Genomic DNA, 19,118 nt, shown 5'->3' with positions numbered 1-19,118 from the left:
CAGGCAAGAGAAAATCATGGGGGGGGGGAAGGTATAAAATACCTACACTATAATTATAGGCCTTTAGAAACCTCCAGTATTTTTTATTTATTTTAGTTTTGAAGAAAAGAAACACTGTCAGGGGTAGCAGGTCTAAGATATAGCCCCATTATGAACATGCTTATCTGTTGTAGACTTCAACTTCTTGACTCCAAGGTGTAAATTTTTAATGGTGAGAGTAATTAATTATTGGAACCATTTACCAAAGGTTGTGGTGGATTGTCCATCACTGACCATTGTATGGCCTCTGTTATACAGGAAGTCAGACAGATAATCACAGTGGTCCCTTTTTGCCATGGATTGTATCAATAAATACTTTTGGAATTGCTACATTTTATATAAATTCACTTTTGGGGAATTTTTTGTAAGAAATACAAAACAGCCTTCAGAATTAATGTGAGTTGTCCATGATTGTTAATGACTTGATTTTCATGTGTCTGAGCACCTGCAACCTCTGCTGAAGTCAGTCAGTACTCACCACCTTTAAAAACAGGTGAGAAGACTATATTCCATGCAAATACTGTGCATCTGAACATTAAGACACTGGTGCAGTGGGTTTAATGATAGGGAGTGGGGAGAGAATGCACACTTGAATTTTTTTTTTCTCCTGTTGAGGCAAAAGTATTTGAGTTTGTGTTTTCTCTTCTGATGTTGTGCCGGTTTTGTCCCACTACAAAGATTGGGTCCTGTATTATATTGCTAATTGAAGTTTTGTCTGTGAGGATGAAATTAAATTTTGTCCACCAAATTTTGTCTTTGATAAACTAACTATAATTGTGCAGGCCAAGAGATTTATTCATTATAGGCCACAGTAGTGACTCAAGGATATGAGGTAATTACATGTATCTTCTCTGCTGAAACTTTTAAATACTTCATTCCAAATATATTCCCTCTCCCCAATTTTATTTTAACTCTTTCTGGTAGAAATCCCTGATCCTGAACTTGAATTTACTAGCATGGAATCAATTGACTTCAGCAGAATTCCACAAAAATGCAGTGTCCATTGATGTGGGATCAAGGCTTAACTCTGGTGATCTTTGACTTTAAAAAACAAAACAAAAACCCACACAAATATCATTGTATAGTAAAAATTAAAATATTTCGGGGGACCAATACAATTAATTTCATAGTAGTAGAAAACTTCAAATACTTTAAATACACAAAGTTCCCATTTTGTATTTTTATATGACTGTAAAATGAGGATGATTGATCCTAGCTTCCTAGACAATGTGAATTTGCTTTTCAAAGAATGAACTATAATTGAACTCAGTAGCATTGTGAGTGGTCTGTAGTAGTCTTTCATCTGTGTTTGCCTTATACCAGATAACTTTATGGGAAGAAAGACTCAAGAATGTAATTTAGTTGTATAAGTTAAGAATGCTAGTTCTTTTAAATGTTTTTTATTGGGAAGAAAACTGTTTAAATAATCATGGTATATTTACTGTAGTTTTCCTTTTATTTTTCTTCTAGTGTAAAACTCTCTCTGGCGTCTGTGACCACATTATCTCTCTCTCATCTGATCCTCTCGTTTCGCAGTCTGCTCACCTTGAAGTGATCCAGCTAACAAACATAAAACCAAGTGAAGGGCTGGTAAGAAGTACGCAGTTAATCAAAACAGTTGTCCAAGATGAGAGAGTTAATTCTGTAAATAAGATCTATACTGGGAGGTAGGGACAAGGCCACTTCTTTTTTAAAAAATGTTTATTTAGTTTGATTTTTCACACAGATGGTCTAATGTTATGGGTCTTTCACATGAATAACTGTTGTATCAAAATGTAGTGAATAGAAAGAAATGGAAAGTAATTCTCATCAGTTAACATCAATATTTTAGACTATTCTAGGATCTTGAAATCTGGGGGAGATTTAAATTAATACCTAAACCCTGGCCATGAAGTTTGGGTGAGATTATGCACAAAACTGTCAAATTCTGGAATTTGCTTCATAACATCTCCCGCTTAGAAATAAAACACTTTTGTAACTTATTCAAGGACTCTACAGCAATTCCCAGGAGAAAAGTAGATTCTTAAATTGTATTGCAAGAAGTCAACATGCTTAATCAGATGGCTGTAAAAGACCAACATAGCAATCCCTTGAGTGTCGCTCATGAGTTGACCACTGCTGCTTGGATTACGCATGCAGATAGCAACCATTGCGTAAAAGAAACAACACTGATTACAATTGGAGAAATGACATTTGACATTATGAATAACAATGCCATCTATCTACCTCTGGGACACCAGAAGGTGTTCGGAATTCAATTAATAATTTTCTTGAGAAATTGCTTTTACACCCTCTTTTGCTGCCTACACACATCCATGGTCTATTTACTTGTGTAGTATCTGTACTGCTGTGCTCCCATTCCATGAGTTATTTATTGGGTTAGTGATTTTTATTGTTTATTTAATTTTAATCTTTTGGCAACTTTTGTTATGCCCAGGTACCTAGAAATAATGATTCAGAAAAACAGCAATGAAAATTAAGGAATTTTAGTTTTAATTGGTAAATATTACCCCATCCTTTTGTTTATTTCACTGGCTTTCTTTTCATGTCAGAATCCATTTAAAATTGCCCTTCACGTTTTCAGCTCTCCATGGACTCCACCTTACCAATTTGTCATCCTGTTCTCTTACTCTGTTGCCTGCTTATCCCTTCTCTTTATCCCATTTCCACTGGCAAGGGACATTCTCACTTTTTCTGTCCCATCTTTCTGGAGCTCTCTCCGTGTTTGATGCAAGGCCTGTCCCATGGTTGTGCTGGTTTTCCAGCACTCTTTCCTCATTCAGATCCCTCCTTATGGCCCTCTTTTCTCATAATTCTGACAAGAAGTGAGTCAACCAGTAGTTTTCTTTTAAAGCAAAATTATTTTTGTGGGTCTATTTCCAGCTCTGCCATGACCATGGGCAAATTACCTCCCCTCCTTGTACTTCTGTGTCCCCCACAACCTTGAGTCTATTCTGTCTGTGTAGAGTGTAAGCACATCATAGCAAGGACTGTCTCCTAATATGCATTTGTACACCCAGCACAATGGGGCCGTGATCTCAGATAGGACCTTTAGGCACTATGGTAATACAAATAGTGATAATTGTGTGTATTTTTAATGGTGGGGGAAAGAATTAACCGTGCTGTGTACAAGCTTTAGCTGTGCATTATTTTGTTACTATGTCTTCTTTCTTCCCTTTCCTCCCCTTGTCCTCATGCCACTGATTTGTTGCCAGTTTTTTGAGTCATGTTCTCTAGTCTGTAAGCTCTTTGGAGCAGGGACCATGTTGTGTGAGGTGTCTAGCAAACTTTTGAGTTGCATAAAATGGTAATCCTAATAACTGGTTATCCTTGTTAAACCCTTTTCTGATGTTTTGTATGAATGCTGCAGCATTTTGTGGAGTTTTTAAGATGTATCCAACACGTTCTGATTTATTCTGATTTATTGTCATTAGCACTGACCTGGTTCCCAACTTGTCAGTTCTACAAGTTATGAAAGGTCTTGTAGTTGATAGTGGACTGCACCTGGAGGGCCTTTCACCACTTAATTGCATAAGGAACTTGATGACTTCTTGACCTAACAAGACCTTTTTCAAGGATCCATGTCATAATGGAATTGGGAAGATAGAGTTATGACTGACCTCCTTTCAGTGGTTTGGAAACATACTGGAGTTTTGTACCGGCAAAGTTATTAATATATTAATGTTGTTAACATAAGAGAAATGAAAGGGCTGTTGGCAAGCAGGGCAGTAAATAAGCAAGAGTGTCTCATACCTTTGAAGATGATACTGTCTGCCAACCAGGAGAAGTGAAACATCTAAAATAGCTGGAGGGGAGAGTCTCTAAGAAGTTAAAGTAGAATGGGAGGAGGAGGGAGGGAAATAAAAATAGAAAGCAGAGTGAGACTTATCTGAATTTCTGTTCTAAATTGTTCTTAGGATCTGAGGCGTGGGCAATGTGTGTGTGGATGGATGAATGGTTACTGTGCTTGGTGTTGGAAGAGACAAAATTTAATTGAAATTTTAAAAAAAATAATCTTGGCATCTGGTATATGAGTGCTAAAATATCACTTTTAATTAAGTACCTCTGAAATTGTACATGGAAAAATATTATTGAAATGTAAATAGCAGTCATACATAAATTGAAGTATCAAACTACTGTACATGTGCTCTTCTCACAATTAAATATTTCATGAGTTTTATAGTAATATATATTGTAGTTAACACGTAGAAAGATGCGAAAAAATAAGCATAGCAAGTAGGAAAATATTGTGACTATTGTCATGATGTATGGAGAATTCTTTTTGGATGGAGCTTGAGTAGATTGCTATGTTGTTGTTGGCTTTTTTTCCCCTCCCCAGTCTGGTGCCTGATTTTGGCTCTGTGGTTGTTTGCATATATGTAGTACCTCATGAGTGTTGCAGGAAGAAGGGTTACAGCCTGCAGCATCGAGAAAATTGAAGATGAAAAGGAAATTGTAAAATACAGATCTCTCCTAAAAAGCCTTAATATCAGTTAAATGTTGGTCAGCTTTGCAGACATTTGTAGAGATATCTCATTTGAGAAAAGACTTGAAAGTCGATTACTCTGTATCATTGGACAGAATGTAACTTAGCACTTCTTTCTGCTGTTTATGTTCCAGAGAAAAGAAATTGACTAGTTTAGCTGGTAATCCTTTACCCTAAGGAAATGGATCTGAAATATTTCAACTGATGTAAAGAGTTTGAGAATAGTGTTTTCAGCACTGCAAAGAACCAAAATGTGCATGTGTTTTGTTAGAAGAAAAATAGAGAATCTTGTTACAGCTGTGAATGTTTTCCCAACCCTTAGCAAGGTTTTCTGACACACTTCTGTACCTTTTTAATATTTTTAAATGATAATATGGAATTTCAAAGCAGGATCGCGGCATTATGTAATATTTAATTTATTGATTTCAAGGTTTTCTAGTTCAGTTTTTCATTTTAGTGCTGTCCTTTACACTTCAAATTCTGTTATCAGACAGTTTCATTCAAGACCTAGTTATTTATAAGGGTTATATTTTTGTTATGGATTAGGGAATTATAGAGGCTAGTATTTCAAAACATTTTACAGACTGGGTATTCTTTTTGTTTCTCTGATTGCTAGAACAAACTTAAAATTAGTCCGTTAGAGGAAGAAGGTCCCAAGTTTGTTCATGTGGCAAATAAATGGAATGAAGCTGAGTGTAGCTGTGTGAGAGCAGTCTGCTACTGGTGGCCTTGCTAGCTGAAAGTCCAGGTATACTAATGTTCCTCCGAGTCATATAACCTAAAATAATGAGGAAGGTGGGACTTTGAGAAGAGGATGCACAAAGCTATATAACATTTATGAGGCTCTTAATGGTCCTTGTTAGCTTCACTGAACTCTAGAGTTGAATTGGAGAGGTGTGTTGCTTTAGTTTTGAAGGGTGCTGACTAGACCACTTTTGGAGCACATGTAATGTTTACTAAAGAAGCCTGTGACCTTTTCTTTGTGTTTGAGGGGAAAAGCTTTATCATACAACCATCTCAGTAGAAGAGTTCAAATTGAGTTAAATATGAGGTAAAATGAGCTTAGCATCTTGCTGTTGCCATTCAGTCCAGTATCAGAGACAGCTAATTCACAAAATGCAATACATAAAAAAGCACTGCCTAAAGTACATATAACTTTATTTATGCCTCCTTTTTAAAAAGAGAGTGGGAGAAGTTTTTATCTTTAACTGAATAATATTAGGCCCAAGATAAAATTTGTTAATTGGTTTTAAATCAGACCATCTGCCAATAACTGATCTGGGTACTCTCCAATGTTATTAAACATGCAGCATCCATTAAGAAGTCTAGTCCTTAATTTAAGTGCACACGAGTTCCCTGTTCTTATGGTGATTGCACTCAAAGGTTATTTCTGGCATACTAACTGGATTATCACTCAATTTGTTTGACATGACTTATTCTTATAAATTCTCCAGAAATTTAGAATTGCCTTTGAATACTAGAGCATTATCCCTGCCAACTTTTGTGCTGTTGAATAGCACACACAAAGCACCATGTTCAGTGAGGGTGCTATTACAATATCGTAGGGGGAAAAACAACCCTGTAAACTTCTGTAGTTTCCTCATTTTCAAGGGGCTACAAATCATACATATCCCCTCAAAGCAGTATCCTCACTGCCTTTTACCATACACTGTTGTACAAGTAAAACAAACAGAATAATGAAGGGTAAAAGGAGGTTCTTCTGTTCATTTAAAAAATGCTTTGGAAATATAGACCAATCTTGGCACACACACAATTGTGATGTTATATAATCGAGGGAACAGCTTCCTGTCCCCCTTCCTCCCCCCCATGCCCTGAATAGTATGCAAATCCAACACTGGATTTCAGCATTTCAAGGAAAATTTTCCACAACCCCACCTCTTTCCTACTCTTGAGTTAAAAGTCACCGTTTTCATTTCTGGAAAGGAATAGATTGCGAGGGGCCTGTAATCCTTTGCCAAAGCATATTTGTAAACCCTTAGCATCTTCAGAGTAACGCTAAATTAAAGCTAAAATACAGAAGTAAACACTGAGGCATGACAGGTTTCAGAATGGTAGCCGTGTTAGTCTGTATCAGCAAAAAAATTGAGGAGTCTTGTGGCACCTTAGAGACTAACATATCTATTTGGGCATAAGCTTTTGTGGGCTAGAACCCACTTCATCAAATGCATAAAGTGAAAAATTCAGGAGCAGCTATTAATACATGAAAGGATGGGGATTGCTTTACCAAGTATGAGGTCAGCCTAAGGAGATAATCAATTAACAGCAAGATACCAAGGGAGGAAAATAACTTTTGAAGTGGTAAGAGAGTGGCCCATTACACTCCCTTGGTTTCTCCTCCCTTGGTTTTCACACCTCACCTGCTAGAACAAGGCCTCATCCTCCCTGATTGATCTCACCTCATTATCTCTAGCTTGCTTCTTGCTTGCTTATATATACCTGCCCCTGGAAATTTCCACTACTTGCATCCGAAGAAGTGGGTATTCACCCACGAAAGCTCATGCTGCAAAACGTCTGTTAGTCTATAAGGTGCCACAGGATTCTTTGCTGCTTCTACAGAACCAGACTAACACGGCTACCCCTCCGATCCATTACAAACAGTTAACAAGAAGGTGTGAGTAACAGTAGGAAGAAATTATTGATGGGGAGATTCAAGTTTTGGTTTTGTAATGACTCAACCACTCCCAGTCTTTATTCAGGCCTAATCTAATGGTATCCAGTTTGCAAATTAATTCCAGTTTTGCAGCTTCACGTTGGAGTCTGTTTCTGAAGTTTTTTGGTGAAGAATTGCCACTTTTAGGTCTGTTATTGAGTGACCAGAGAGATTGAAGTGTTCTCTGAGTGGTTTTTGAATGTTATGATTCCTGATGTCAGATTTGTGTCCATTTATTCTTTTGTGTAGAGACTATCTGGTTTGGCCAATGAACATGGCAGGGGGCATTGCTGGCACATGATGGCATATATCACATTGGTAGATGTGCAGGTGAACGAGCCCTGGATGGTGTGGCTGATGTGGTTAGGTCCTATGATGGTGTCCCTGGAATAGATATGTGGACAGAGTTGGCATCGGGGTTTGTAGCAGAGTTTGGTTCCTGGGTTGGTGTTTTTGTTGTGGGGTGTGTGGTTGCTGGTGAGTATTTGCTTCAGGTTGGAGGGCTGTCTGTAAGTGAGGACTGGCCTGTCTCCCAAGATCTGTGAGAGTGAGGGATTGTCCTTCAGGATAGATTGTAGATCCTTGATGATGCACTGGAGAGGTTTTAGTTGGGGGCTGTAGGTGATGGCTAGTGGCGTTCTGTTACTTTCTTTGTTGGGCCCGTCTTGTAGTAGGTGTCTTCTTGGTACCCTTCTGGGTCTGTCAATCAGTTTATTCACTTCACCAGGTAGGTATTGCAGTTTTAAGAACACTTGATAGAGATTCTGTAGGTGTTTGTCTCTGTCTGAGAGATTGGAGCAAATGCGGTTGTATCTTAGAGCTTGGCTGTAGACAATGGATTGTGTGATGTGGTCTGGATGGAAGCTGGAGGCATGTAGGTAAGTATAGTGGTCAGTAGGTATCCGGTATAGGGTGGTGTTTATGTGACCATCGCTTATTAGCACTGTAGTGTCCAGGAAGTGGACCTCTTGTGTGGACTGGTCCAGGCTGAGGTTGATGGTAGGGTGGACATTGGCCAAACCGGACAGTCTTTAATTTCCCCAATACTAATTTCTCCCTACTGTTACTCACACCTTCTTGTTAACTGTTTGTAATGGGCCACTCTCTTACCACTTCAAATGTTACTTTTCCTCCCTTGGTATCTTGCTGTTAATTGATTATCTCCTTAGACTGACCTCATACTTGGTAAAGCAATCCCCATCCTTTCATGTATTAATAGCTGCTCCTGAATTTTTCACTTCATGGATCTGATGAAGTGGGTTCTAGCCCACAAAAGGTTATGGCCAAATACATTTATTAGTCTCTAAGGTGCCACAAGGACTCCTCGCTTTTTACTGAGGTGTGAGACTCTATGTGTTTACTTTCTGGCTGAACATCTAATAATACTCATCATTGTTTACTTCTTTTCACAACTTTGCCATTTATGTATGTGAATATCATGAACCGAGTTCACTTCATAGATCTAATTTATGTTGAAGATATACATTAAGATTATTTTATTCTTGACTAAGGTTATGGGCATTGTTTCAGTGAAACATCAGCAATAGATTTACCTTATTTTCAACATCAGTATGCTGTGTGTATAGTAAATATCATCATTACAAACAAATCTGGCTGTAAACTTTTTTGTTTAGCTCTTCTGGTCATTCAAGAGATGAGATAGTAGTGGAAATTTGTGTATTTCACTGTTTATTTGAATGCAATAGCTCATTTTTCTTGCATGTTAAAGGTGAGGTTTTTCTTTAAATCTCTCAGTGTTGACTTAATTCTGCTCTCACTAAAGTCAGTTGGAATTTTACTACCCTAACAATTCTGAAAACACTGATTTGTGCTTAACTTCTTCACAAATGAGACTGGATGGTCCAGTGGTTAGGATGCTAACCCAGGACTCTGAGATCTAGTTTCAGTTCCCTGCTATGCCACAGACTTGCTCTGTGACCCTTGGTCAAGTCACTTAGCCCTGGTCTACACTCAGAATTTAGATCAACATGCTTCCATTAAGCTAGCTACCACAGCTTGGGGAGGTGGATTAGCTATAGTGAGAGAAAAACCCCTTCCATCACTGTAGGTAACATCTAACCCATGGGGCTACAGCAGCATTACTACAGTGCTGTAGCTGTGTTGCTGTAGTGCCCATAGTGTAGATATGACCTTAGCCTTTTTGTGCCTTAGTTCCCCATCTGTAAAATGGGAATAATAGCACTTCCTTATCTTACACTTCCCTACCTTACCTCATGGAGCATACTGTGCAGCATGGAGTGGAACTCAGTCTCTACTTTGCCCTTGGTAGCATGGCATGTCCAGTAGGGGTGATGCCAATGATTTACTGTCACATGCTACGCGGAGCAGAATGATCTTTGCGGATATCTTTGCAGAGCAGAATGATGGAGTAATAGGGAAGTTTAAAATTTGGAGTCAGATAATCTGTTTTGGGGAGGAGGTGGAAGCAGGCAGGCTTTGGGGGAGGAAATCTTCAGTGGTCCTCTTGCGGGATTCTCCCCTCACTTTGTTCCATTTTGGGAGTGGTTGCCCACCCCTGCCTCATCAGAAAGGTCGCAGAGACTGGCCCCACACATCATTAATCTCAGGAGAGTTGCAGGCACCCAAGGCCCTCCATCTGGAGGCTCCATGCATCCTCACAGTCTAGTCCAGAGGTCACCAAACTGTGGGGCGTGTCCCCCTAGAGGGACACAGAGGAACGTTCAGGGATGTGGTGGGGCCCAGTCCAGCCTCCATAGGGGATGGGAAGGGAGTGCCACCCATCCCCGCGCCACCCCCAGCTCCACTCCTGGCCCCGGCTAGAGCCCTGGCTCCACCTCCAGACTTGGTCCCTGTCTGGGGCTCTGCTCCTAGTCCCACCCCCAGCCTCGCTCCCAGCCCCAGCTGCAGCCCTAACCATGGACGACTTACCTGGAGCTGCATCCCCACTCCAGGCCCCAGCTCGGGGGGAGGAGTAGGCGTGGACACGGGTAAGAGGGGACGAGACCCTAAAAAGCTTGAGGACCACTCCCTGGCAGCACAGTTCCAATGGAGTTCCTCTGCTAGGGATTCACTCTTGGCTGTGGTGCCCCAGTTAGAGGGGAGGGAACAGCATGCTACCTGAATATTTATCTTTTCCGGGTTGATCTGAGGAGCTAGAATGGAAGCTCACCTGGCCTGCCCAGTGTCCACCTCCTTTCTGCAAAGAGGTCTGGTGAAAGGGAAGGAAGGGAATTGTTGTAGAAGTGATTGAACGAACCCCTTTAGGTTCCCCACTACCACATAGCATCTAGGGGGACGATCTGGGCCTCTTTGCTGATATCACTGAGAGAATGATATAATTTTGCATGGAGGGTGAGGGTGCAGAGCATGACTTGGAATGTGGCAGCTCCCCCCAACTCTGGTTCTGGCTATGGTTGCCAGGCGTCCGGTTTGATAAGAGTGTCTTATGAAGGTCTTAAACTTGGCAAAATCATGATTAGATGATAAGGTTAGTTTTCTTACTTGTACAACATACTACAGATGGGTCTCTCTTTAAAAAAACGAAAGCAGTTAGTTTTGTAGTGTATTCCCCCATTTGTGGCTCAGTGGTTGCTATTAAAATATAAAAGTTGGTTCTGGTATTGTCCCAACATCTGCCCACAAACTAATCTTTATGTACTTATGACTTCAAAATGAGATGTCACTCACAGTAGCTTGTACAGTTCTACATATATGGCAATCCTTCTCCTTTTTGGTATGCTTTGATAAGCATTGAAATAGTTAGCAAATTGTCTAGATTAAGGTTTACAGTTAACATGGTGTTGAGGTGAATGAGGCAGTTAGCAATTCTTAGAGCTGTTGTTTCAAGTACACATCACAGATTTGGTTTCCACTTGGTTCGCATTTGAAAGTTTATCTTTGCAATCTTAATGGCTAAAGAACTTATTTTTTATGAAACCTTAGATTCTGGTAGCTTCCAGGAAAAAAGCTGAAGGCACCAGTCATCCTAATACAGCAGTTGAGTTTCTTTGTAAGCAGATAATGTAGCCAGGGCCGGCTCCAGACCCCAGCGCGCCAAGTGCGCGCTTGGGGCGGCGTCCCAGCGGGAGGGCGTCAGGCGGCTCCGGCAGACCTCCCGCAGACATGCCTGCGGAAGGTCCGCTGGGACTGCGGCTCCGGAGCCGCGGGGCCAGCGAACCCTCCACAGGCACGTCTGCGGGAGGTCCACCGGAGCCGCGGGACCGGCGACCGCTAGAGCACCCCCCACGGCGTGCCGCCCTGCTTGGGGTGGCGGAAATCCTAGAGCCGCCCCTGAATGTAGCAGTGGTGTTTCTAGCAGAAGGAATATCTATGAGGTACCACTAAAGCCATGGATATTTACAAAGATAAAGCTTCAAATTGCAACTTCTGTATAGGTGCCAGAATCATTCAGTCTTCTTGTTCTATCTCAGTTAACATCTCACCTTTACCCCCCACCCCCACCCCAGAAAAAAACAAAACACCACACTTTTCTGTCCAGAAAGGTATTCCTCATGGCATGTATTAATTTATAGCTCAAATAATTGATAGATTTTCCTTTTAGAGAAATATGCAAATTGTTTTGGATGGTAATAGTTTATGAAATACTTTACAAATTCTTTCCCATGATGTCTTTTTCTTAGGGTATGTACATTAAATCAACATATGATGGTCTCCATGTAATTACTGGAACAACAGAAAATGTAAGTATTGTTAATACTGTACATTCAGGCCTGGAAGCTTTTTTGACCTTACATTTGGTTAATGCCTTCCCTTCGCTACAGACTATATTTTGCTTGAAAAACTCTGCTAGTTGGCTGTGAGGGATCAATGGCAAGTTGGAGGGCAAAAATGAGATTGCTTTTGTTTATTAATCCAGGACAGTCAGCTTTACTTCATTCTTGCAAGGTATTTAAAATGCTTCCCTTGATCAAATTAGGAGATAGCTGACTTGCTGGAGTTTTCTTGGACTGTGTGTAAAAGATAAACATTTTTAATATGTACTTACTGATATGCTGGAGTTTGCTGTGGCACAAGAAAAAATAGTTTTTATATCATCCAACTTCATTTGATTTTGTAATGAAAGTAAAAGCATGTAAATAGGGCATCCTTTGAAATTGACATTAAAAATGTTGTACACTTCTGCATAGACTTCTGAGTAACATTTGAGGTAGGGAAGTGTAGTTGAAGCCATATCGATTCCAGGATATTAGAGAGACAAGGTGGGTGAGGTAATATCTTTGATTGGACCAACTTCTGTTGGTGAGAGAGACAAGCTTAGGAGCCACACAAATCTCGAAGCAGAGCTCTATGTGGCTCAAAAGCTGGTCTCACTCTCCAACAGAAGTTGGTCCAATAAAAGATATTACCTCACCCGCCTTCTCTCTCTATAGTAGGGATCACTTAGATGTGAGCTTACTCATTGAAGGACAGCAAAGGGAACACTAAGCAAAACACAACTGCATACTTTTCAGCTTCCTTATAGTTTGCTTTCCCCGTCTCCTCCACCCCCTTTGTACAGAATTGGATGCCCATTAGGGAGTTGGCAAGCTGATGGGGTTTTTTTTAGGGCTTTAATCCATAACAATAGATACAGAGCAGGCCTCTAACACAAGACTGCAGCTTTCAGGACGGTTTAGTTAATTTCTCTTGAAAACTTTGATGACCTCGTGCTCAAACAAACTTAGAAATACTTGTTCGACTCTGCTACTATATCATTTCCTGACAAACATGAAGCATCTCAAATACTGAATACATTTACATCTGATTTTTGCACTGGGACTCTGGAAATATCTCATGCCAGATAGAATAGGAATGTGTGTGGGGAAGGGGCAGGTCCTCCATAGGACCTGCAGCATGCAAGCTTTCCTTGGACCTTTGACCATTTCTTCTTTCTCTTGCTGCAGACAATGTTGTTGGGCTGTATTCTATAATAGGTCTGTGGTAGGACCTCTGTGAACACCAGCCTTCCTGGAAGGAGGAGCAACATAAGCCATTAAGGAACTTGAAGACTTCAGTCAGGGTTCTTACAAATCACACCCCCAGGTGGAATTAACTACAGTTCTGTGTTGGTGCAGGAGGGTTGTGACCTTTCTGGGAGACATAAGCAAAAATGAGAGAAGAGTTTTGATATTTGAATTTCCCTTAAACTTAAAAAACTAAGATATGCAACCAACTCAGTCTACAAATTACTGGTTTGTTTTATTTCACAGAGGTGAAGATAATGAATTCCCTAAGAATCTTGAGATTTCATTCCTACTTTCATCCCTGATGCATCGATATAATTCTATAGTAGCAGAGTCCTGTCAGGAGGAAGCAAACACAGTTTTTTTTAAAATTTGGTCTTGATCAGTTTCACGCACTGAAGCCCTGGAGGTGTTAAGAAAGCTTCAGCCTATGTCAGGTTATGGACATACTACTATTAATGGCTAATAAAGTTTTAATGGAGAGTAAGCTGTTAGCATCTTTCAAACATGTGGTTGTTAGGACCATGCATAATATAGAAAAGACAGGCATCATACTGGTGTACAAGAGGAAGCATCTACAGATTCTGGAAGGATTGGTGCCTATCATTACTGGGAAGCTGTTATCTACCATTTTTCCATTGATAGTTTTCAATCTGGGATGCTACTGGATTTCTAAATGGCAGTGGCAGTCAAAAAATCTCTTTACATCTACATATGCCCAAACGTTCGTGATCTTTTTTTTTTCTGATATGGAGCATTTCATAGCTATTGTAACTGCCATTTAGGATTTATGCAATACTCTTTCCATGAAGCTACCCTAGAAGACCACCGAGAAGCTGTTTCCTGTGCAAAATACAGCTACCTATATACTTAGTATTGCAAAGCATGCAGTGCATATTACATTTGTTATCCTTAACCCTGCAATCACCTGCTAGGTGCGATTCAAGGCTTTGATGTCCATCTATACAGCGCCCTGTGATTTGGATCTTGGCAACATTAGAAGCCATTTCTCTCACAATATACCATTTTAGCAGTTAAAATTAGTTGGGCATTTCTTCTATAAATCTTTAGATTAGCACTCGGAGAGAATGGAGTCAGATTCTCCATGAAGGGTCTCTTGGCTCTGTACTGTGTTTTCTCTGGTGGTCCTGCAGAGCTAGAATGTGTTAACCTCATGGTTCAAGGTTTATCTCTTTACTCAGACTTTAGCTTGAGAGTAATGATTATGTGGGATACACTGAGACAGGGTGATGGGTCAGGCATGAGTGTATGGCATGGGGAGGTGAGGAGGGAGTTTGTATATGGTGCAAAGAGACTGTCTGGTGAGTACATTTTTACAATTCATAATATAAATATATAAGAAAAATGAGAGACTTGATTCATTAGTTGAAAGCAAACCTAAACTGATCATTGTTTGCAAAATTAAATGTTTAATTCTCTGATAATGATAATGATAATTCTCTGATAAGTATCCTGGTAAGAGATTCAAAAGGAAATATTTTCAAACTGGTGTCATGTTGTGACATGTATCAGTCCAAACACTAGTGCTTCAAGAGTGAGATCTTTGCTTTTTTAATTCTAATAATCACCATATGAAGTTCTTAGAAAGTAGTTATTTATAAAGTCCCCTCTCTGCACTAAACTAAACTGAAAACGGAAATATTCATCAGTGCAGGTGTCTGTATTAATTCCTAATTGAAAAATCAGCCAATCACAAAATCAACAACCCTCTAATAAGAAGAATGCAATTATCTCTAGTACTGAGAGAGTTTAGTGAGTGGCCAGAACTTCAATTTTGCATGTTATATGCAAAATGGCACCTTCAATTGCACAACACTATATGGGATAGTCTATGAATGGCCCTCTTCCCTCCGACCGCTTCTTGCAACACATATATTTTTCTTGGACATCTCCTGTCCAAATGCTGACTCTGCTTATTATGATGAAATCTGCATGATCACAGCAGAAGGGGACAACGTGACTGCAAGAGGCAAACGTTTTGACAAACAAAATGGTTCATGGTTTATATGGTTATGATTTAACTGAATTCTGGACTTTGGGAATATTACATTTATCTTTTAGTAAAGCCACAAAATGATAAAAGTGAATGTGTCTAATTCTAGTTGCTCAATACAAATGTAGCAACTTTTTGGAGTTCCTGGGGGATAGATCCTGACACTTGCATACTGTGGCAGGGGAAGTTCTGTATCTGTGCGGAGCCTAGTTGAAGTTGGTAGGGCTCTATCTACATGCTGTCAGCTGCAGACGGAGGGAAAAGACGAAGAAGTTTTGCTTTATAGAAAGCTTGGTGTAATGGTTTTGCACCAAGAGTAATTAGTCTATTGCAAATGTTAAGGAGACAATGTGGGTGAGGTAGTATCTTTTATCTGACCAACTTCTGTTGGTGAAAGAGGCATACTTTTGGGCTCCACAGAGCTCTTCTAAGACAACACCGTAAATATTAAAGGTAGAAATATGAGAGAGTTTTTTAAATGAGGCTGTTATTTAGAGAAGCAAAACTACCTCTACTAATTCATCTTTGAAGGTATGGATTTTTACAGGATCCCTGTTCTAGTTACATCTCTAGCAACTAATAATAGTTTAGAAATATAAATTTTCAGTTTATCTGTCTTATCTACATGGCCTGGATACTGATTGTATCTGCATGCAAAAAATATTGATTTTTCTGAAGTTTACTTGAAGTATTTGTTTTAATTAGATGAGAGCATGAAAGACATAATGTTGCAAAGTATATTTATGAAGCTGTTGTCCATTAGAGCTCTGGCACGCTGAGCATTAGCAGAAGGCGGACATCTATTTACAGATATTAGATGGCTTAAAACGATTGGTCACTTATTAGTATTAAAAAGGCATCCTTAGAAACTGGTTAACCTTTGATAATATGAACATTACTACCTTTTTTAACATTTCACTGTCTTGTATACAATTATACAGAATATTGTCTCAAACAACTATGAATGACTTAATTAAAAATCTTTTTTTATTGATTTACTTCATTGGAGAATGTAATTATGAATCTAACCTGACTTACATAGCTTAGCAATCATACTGCTGAAAGAAGGATGGTGACCAGTAAGAACTGTCTTCTTTATCATCTCTTTTATTTTAAATTCAGTCACCTGCAGATCGGTGCAAGAAAATCCATGCTGGAGATGAAGTGATTCAAGTTAACCACCAAACTGTGGTATGTATAAATATGTTCTGTGTCAATTGGAGATAGAGGTGCACTGGCATATCAGCATGTATACAGAAGAAATATGTAGAAATGTTTTATATTTTGCTAAACTATTAGTGGGTTTTACATCCAAATTGGGTTTTTTTTATTCCCTGCCCTCTCCCGCACCTTCCAAGTGCACTTAGTTTGTAACAGAATCACACAATTTCTTGGAGAGGAAAATATGTGATGTTCGTGCTTATCCTTTATCATCTGAATAAGGAAGTATTACATCACACAACACACAGTCAATCTGTGGAACTTTTTGCCGGAGGATGTTGTAAAGGCCAAGACTATAACAGGGTTCAAAAAAGAACTAGATAAGTTCATGGAGGATAGGTCCATCAATGGCTATTAGCCAGGATGGGCAGGGATGGTGTCCCTAGTCTCTGTTTGCCAGAAACTGGGAATGGGCGACGGGATGGATCACTTGATGATTACCTGCTCTGTTCATTCCCTCTGGCCAATGTCAGGTGCCCCACTGTCAGAAGACAGGACACTGGGCTAGATGGACCATTGGTCTGATCCAGTATGGCCATTCTTCTGTTCTTATGAATATTATGGAAGATGCTGAATTATCTTAGATAGCTGAGGTTCTGGATACCCTAGGGAATTTTCATTTTGACTATGCATTATCAATGGACATAGCTCTGTTCTGGGTAATAGAAGTTTTGGATAGGAGAGATTCAGGTAATTTGAATGGCACTATAGTTGCAGTATAAAGATTGACATTACTTGCTAGGAACTGGAAAGCTTCTTTAATTTAAAATTTAATAGATTGCACCCAGCCCATGTCTGTGTGCCAGAAAAAAAAGGTGCATATATAGTTACAATTCTGACTTAATCTAACCATTGTTGATACACATAATTTAATTTTTTCAAAATTGGAAAATTAGGAGTAAAACAACCATTAGGTATACCCAATAATTCCCTATTATGACTACCAAAATTGAAGTGCTGTGTATTAGTTTCTGTTCATCTTATTTAGGACTATTAAACTACTGCAGGGGTTGGCAACCTCTGGCACGCGGCTTGTCAGGCCGGGCCAGTTTGTTTACCTGCCGCGTCAGCAGGTTCGGCGGACCGTGGCTCCCACTGGCTGCAGTTCACAGTCCCAGGCCAATGGGGGCGGCGGAAAGTGGCGCAGGCAAGGGCTGTACTGGCTGTGGCTTCCCACCACACCCATTGGCCTGGGATGGTGAACCGCGGCCAGTGGTTACCCTGGCGAGCCACGTGCCAGAGGTTGCCGACCCCTGAACTACTGCAATCTAAAGAAAAATCTATTTTTCTAAATGGTTTTATGATAAACATCTTCTTGTATAATTGTAATTTTAAAAGGTACACTGTGTTTTCCCATGTATAGGGTATCTGTCTTTCATTAAGAATAGTGAAAATAATATATTTTAATGAAAAAGTATTCTTGCAAACAATTTAACTGACCAAAAAAGTTTCTAAAATGTTTAGTATGGCAATGGTTTGTTAAAAAATATGTTTCTTAATTCCTTGTAGTGTTCCATTTATGGCTTTGGGAACTGACGAAATTGTGCAGTACGTCAGCTCCTCTGCACAATTCATGATAGTATTTCATTATGCCCTCTAGCTAAGTTTGATATAAAATATACTGTACATATATGAAAGTTAACTGATGAGGTGCTACCTTTTGTGCTGGGGAATTTAAATTAATAAACCTAACCAGAACAGGGCAAGGTGGAGTTTTTTCCTTTTTGTTTTAGATCTGTGGAATAACCGTTTCAATTTGTACTATTAATTTCCACTATATAAAATGCTAAAGCAAGGTGCCATTATACATACACATACATTGTGAGTCTTTTCTTTATTTTTGCCAACTACAGGAAGCCAAAAAAACCCTTCAATCTTTAAGAGCTTTTCATATCAAAACTATATTAAAATCAATCAAAAAATATACAAGTCCTAAGAAACACATCAACAAGCACTCAGTCTCTAGACTGGAATGAATGTTCTTCCTATTAATTTCAATGAAAGTTGTCACTAAATCACTTAATCAGCTCTAAAAATTTCAACCATCTGATTTTCATGCCACAGCTGTACTCCCTTTACTTTGTGATGAGGGCAGATTTTTACTTGTAAATAATATGACAGAAATCTTGAGATGATCTTTTGGTATCTAAGACTCATAGTTCCACTTCAAATTCAATTTCTGAAAGTTCATTCCCTTCTCCCCTGCTGTGAGCAATAAACCAGGTACCACAAACGTGACTTTTGAGGTGTATAATTCCTTTGCAATTGATATAATAGGAAATTGTTGAAGTAAAAATAATTTACAATTTTATTTTGTATGATATAACATACGGTATAGAGTATATGTATTTCAGTAGAATAGTAAATTTATTCAAAATCTAGTTTCTGGAATATAAAACACAGACTTTTATTGCCTCTGCAATGTGTTCTGAGGCAATTGTCATCTTTGGTATTGTAGCCAAATGGCTTTTACATATTTTCAGCATTCCAAAATAAGTACCGCAAAAAGAACAGGAGTACTTGTGGCACCTAAGGCCTGGTCTACACTAGGGTGGGGGGTCGAACTAAGGTACGCGACTTCAGCTACCTTAGTTCGAAGTACTCACCCGTCCAGACGCCGCGGGATCGAAGTCTGCGGCTCCCCCGTCGACTCCGCCACTGCCGTTCGCGGTGGTGGAGTTCCGGAGTCGACGGGAGCACGTTCGGAGTTCGAACTATCGCGTCTAGATTAGACGCGATAGT

At 39.6% G+C, this 19,118-nt stretch overlaps 1 protein-coding gene across 5 annotated transcripts in view; it reads left to right on the top strand.

Annotated features, from left to right (window-relative positions):
- The window catches only part of CNKSR2 (connector enhancer of kinase suppressor of Ras 2), a 362,143-nt gene that overhangs the window by 156,093 nt on the left and 186,932 nt on the right, over positions 1-19,118 (top strand). For 4 of the 5 annotated variants that reach the window (XM_045012114.1, XM_045012050.1, XM_045012188.1 and 1 more), the window contains exons 6-8: positions 1,510-1,629; positions 11,819-11,878; positions 16,278-16,346. In XM_045012114.1, the coding sequence (XP_044868049.1) occupies positions 1,510-1,629; positions 11,819-11,878; positions 16,278-16,346 (249 nt within the window). The remainder of the gene's footprint in view (positions 1-1,509; positions 1,630-11,818; positions 11,879-16,277; positions 16,347-19,118) is intronic. The other variant, XM_045012122.1, reaches the window with a different exon arrangement.

Source organism: Mauremys mutica, chromosome 1, assembly GCF_020497125.1.
Source record: "Mauremys mutica isolate MM-2020 ecotype Southern chromosome 1, ASM2049712v1, whole genome shotgun sequence".
Classification (NCBI taxonomy): Eukaryota; Metazoa; Chordata; order Testudines; family Geoemydidae; genus Mauremys; species Mauremys mutica.
This window is presented reverse-complemented; position numbering and strand designations above follow the sequence as displayed.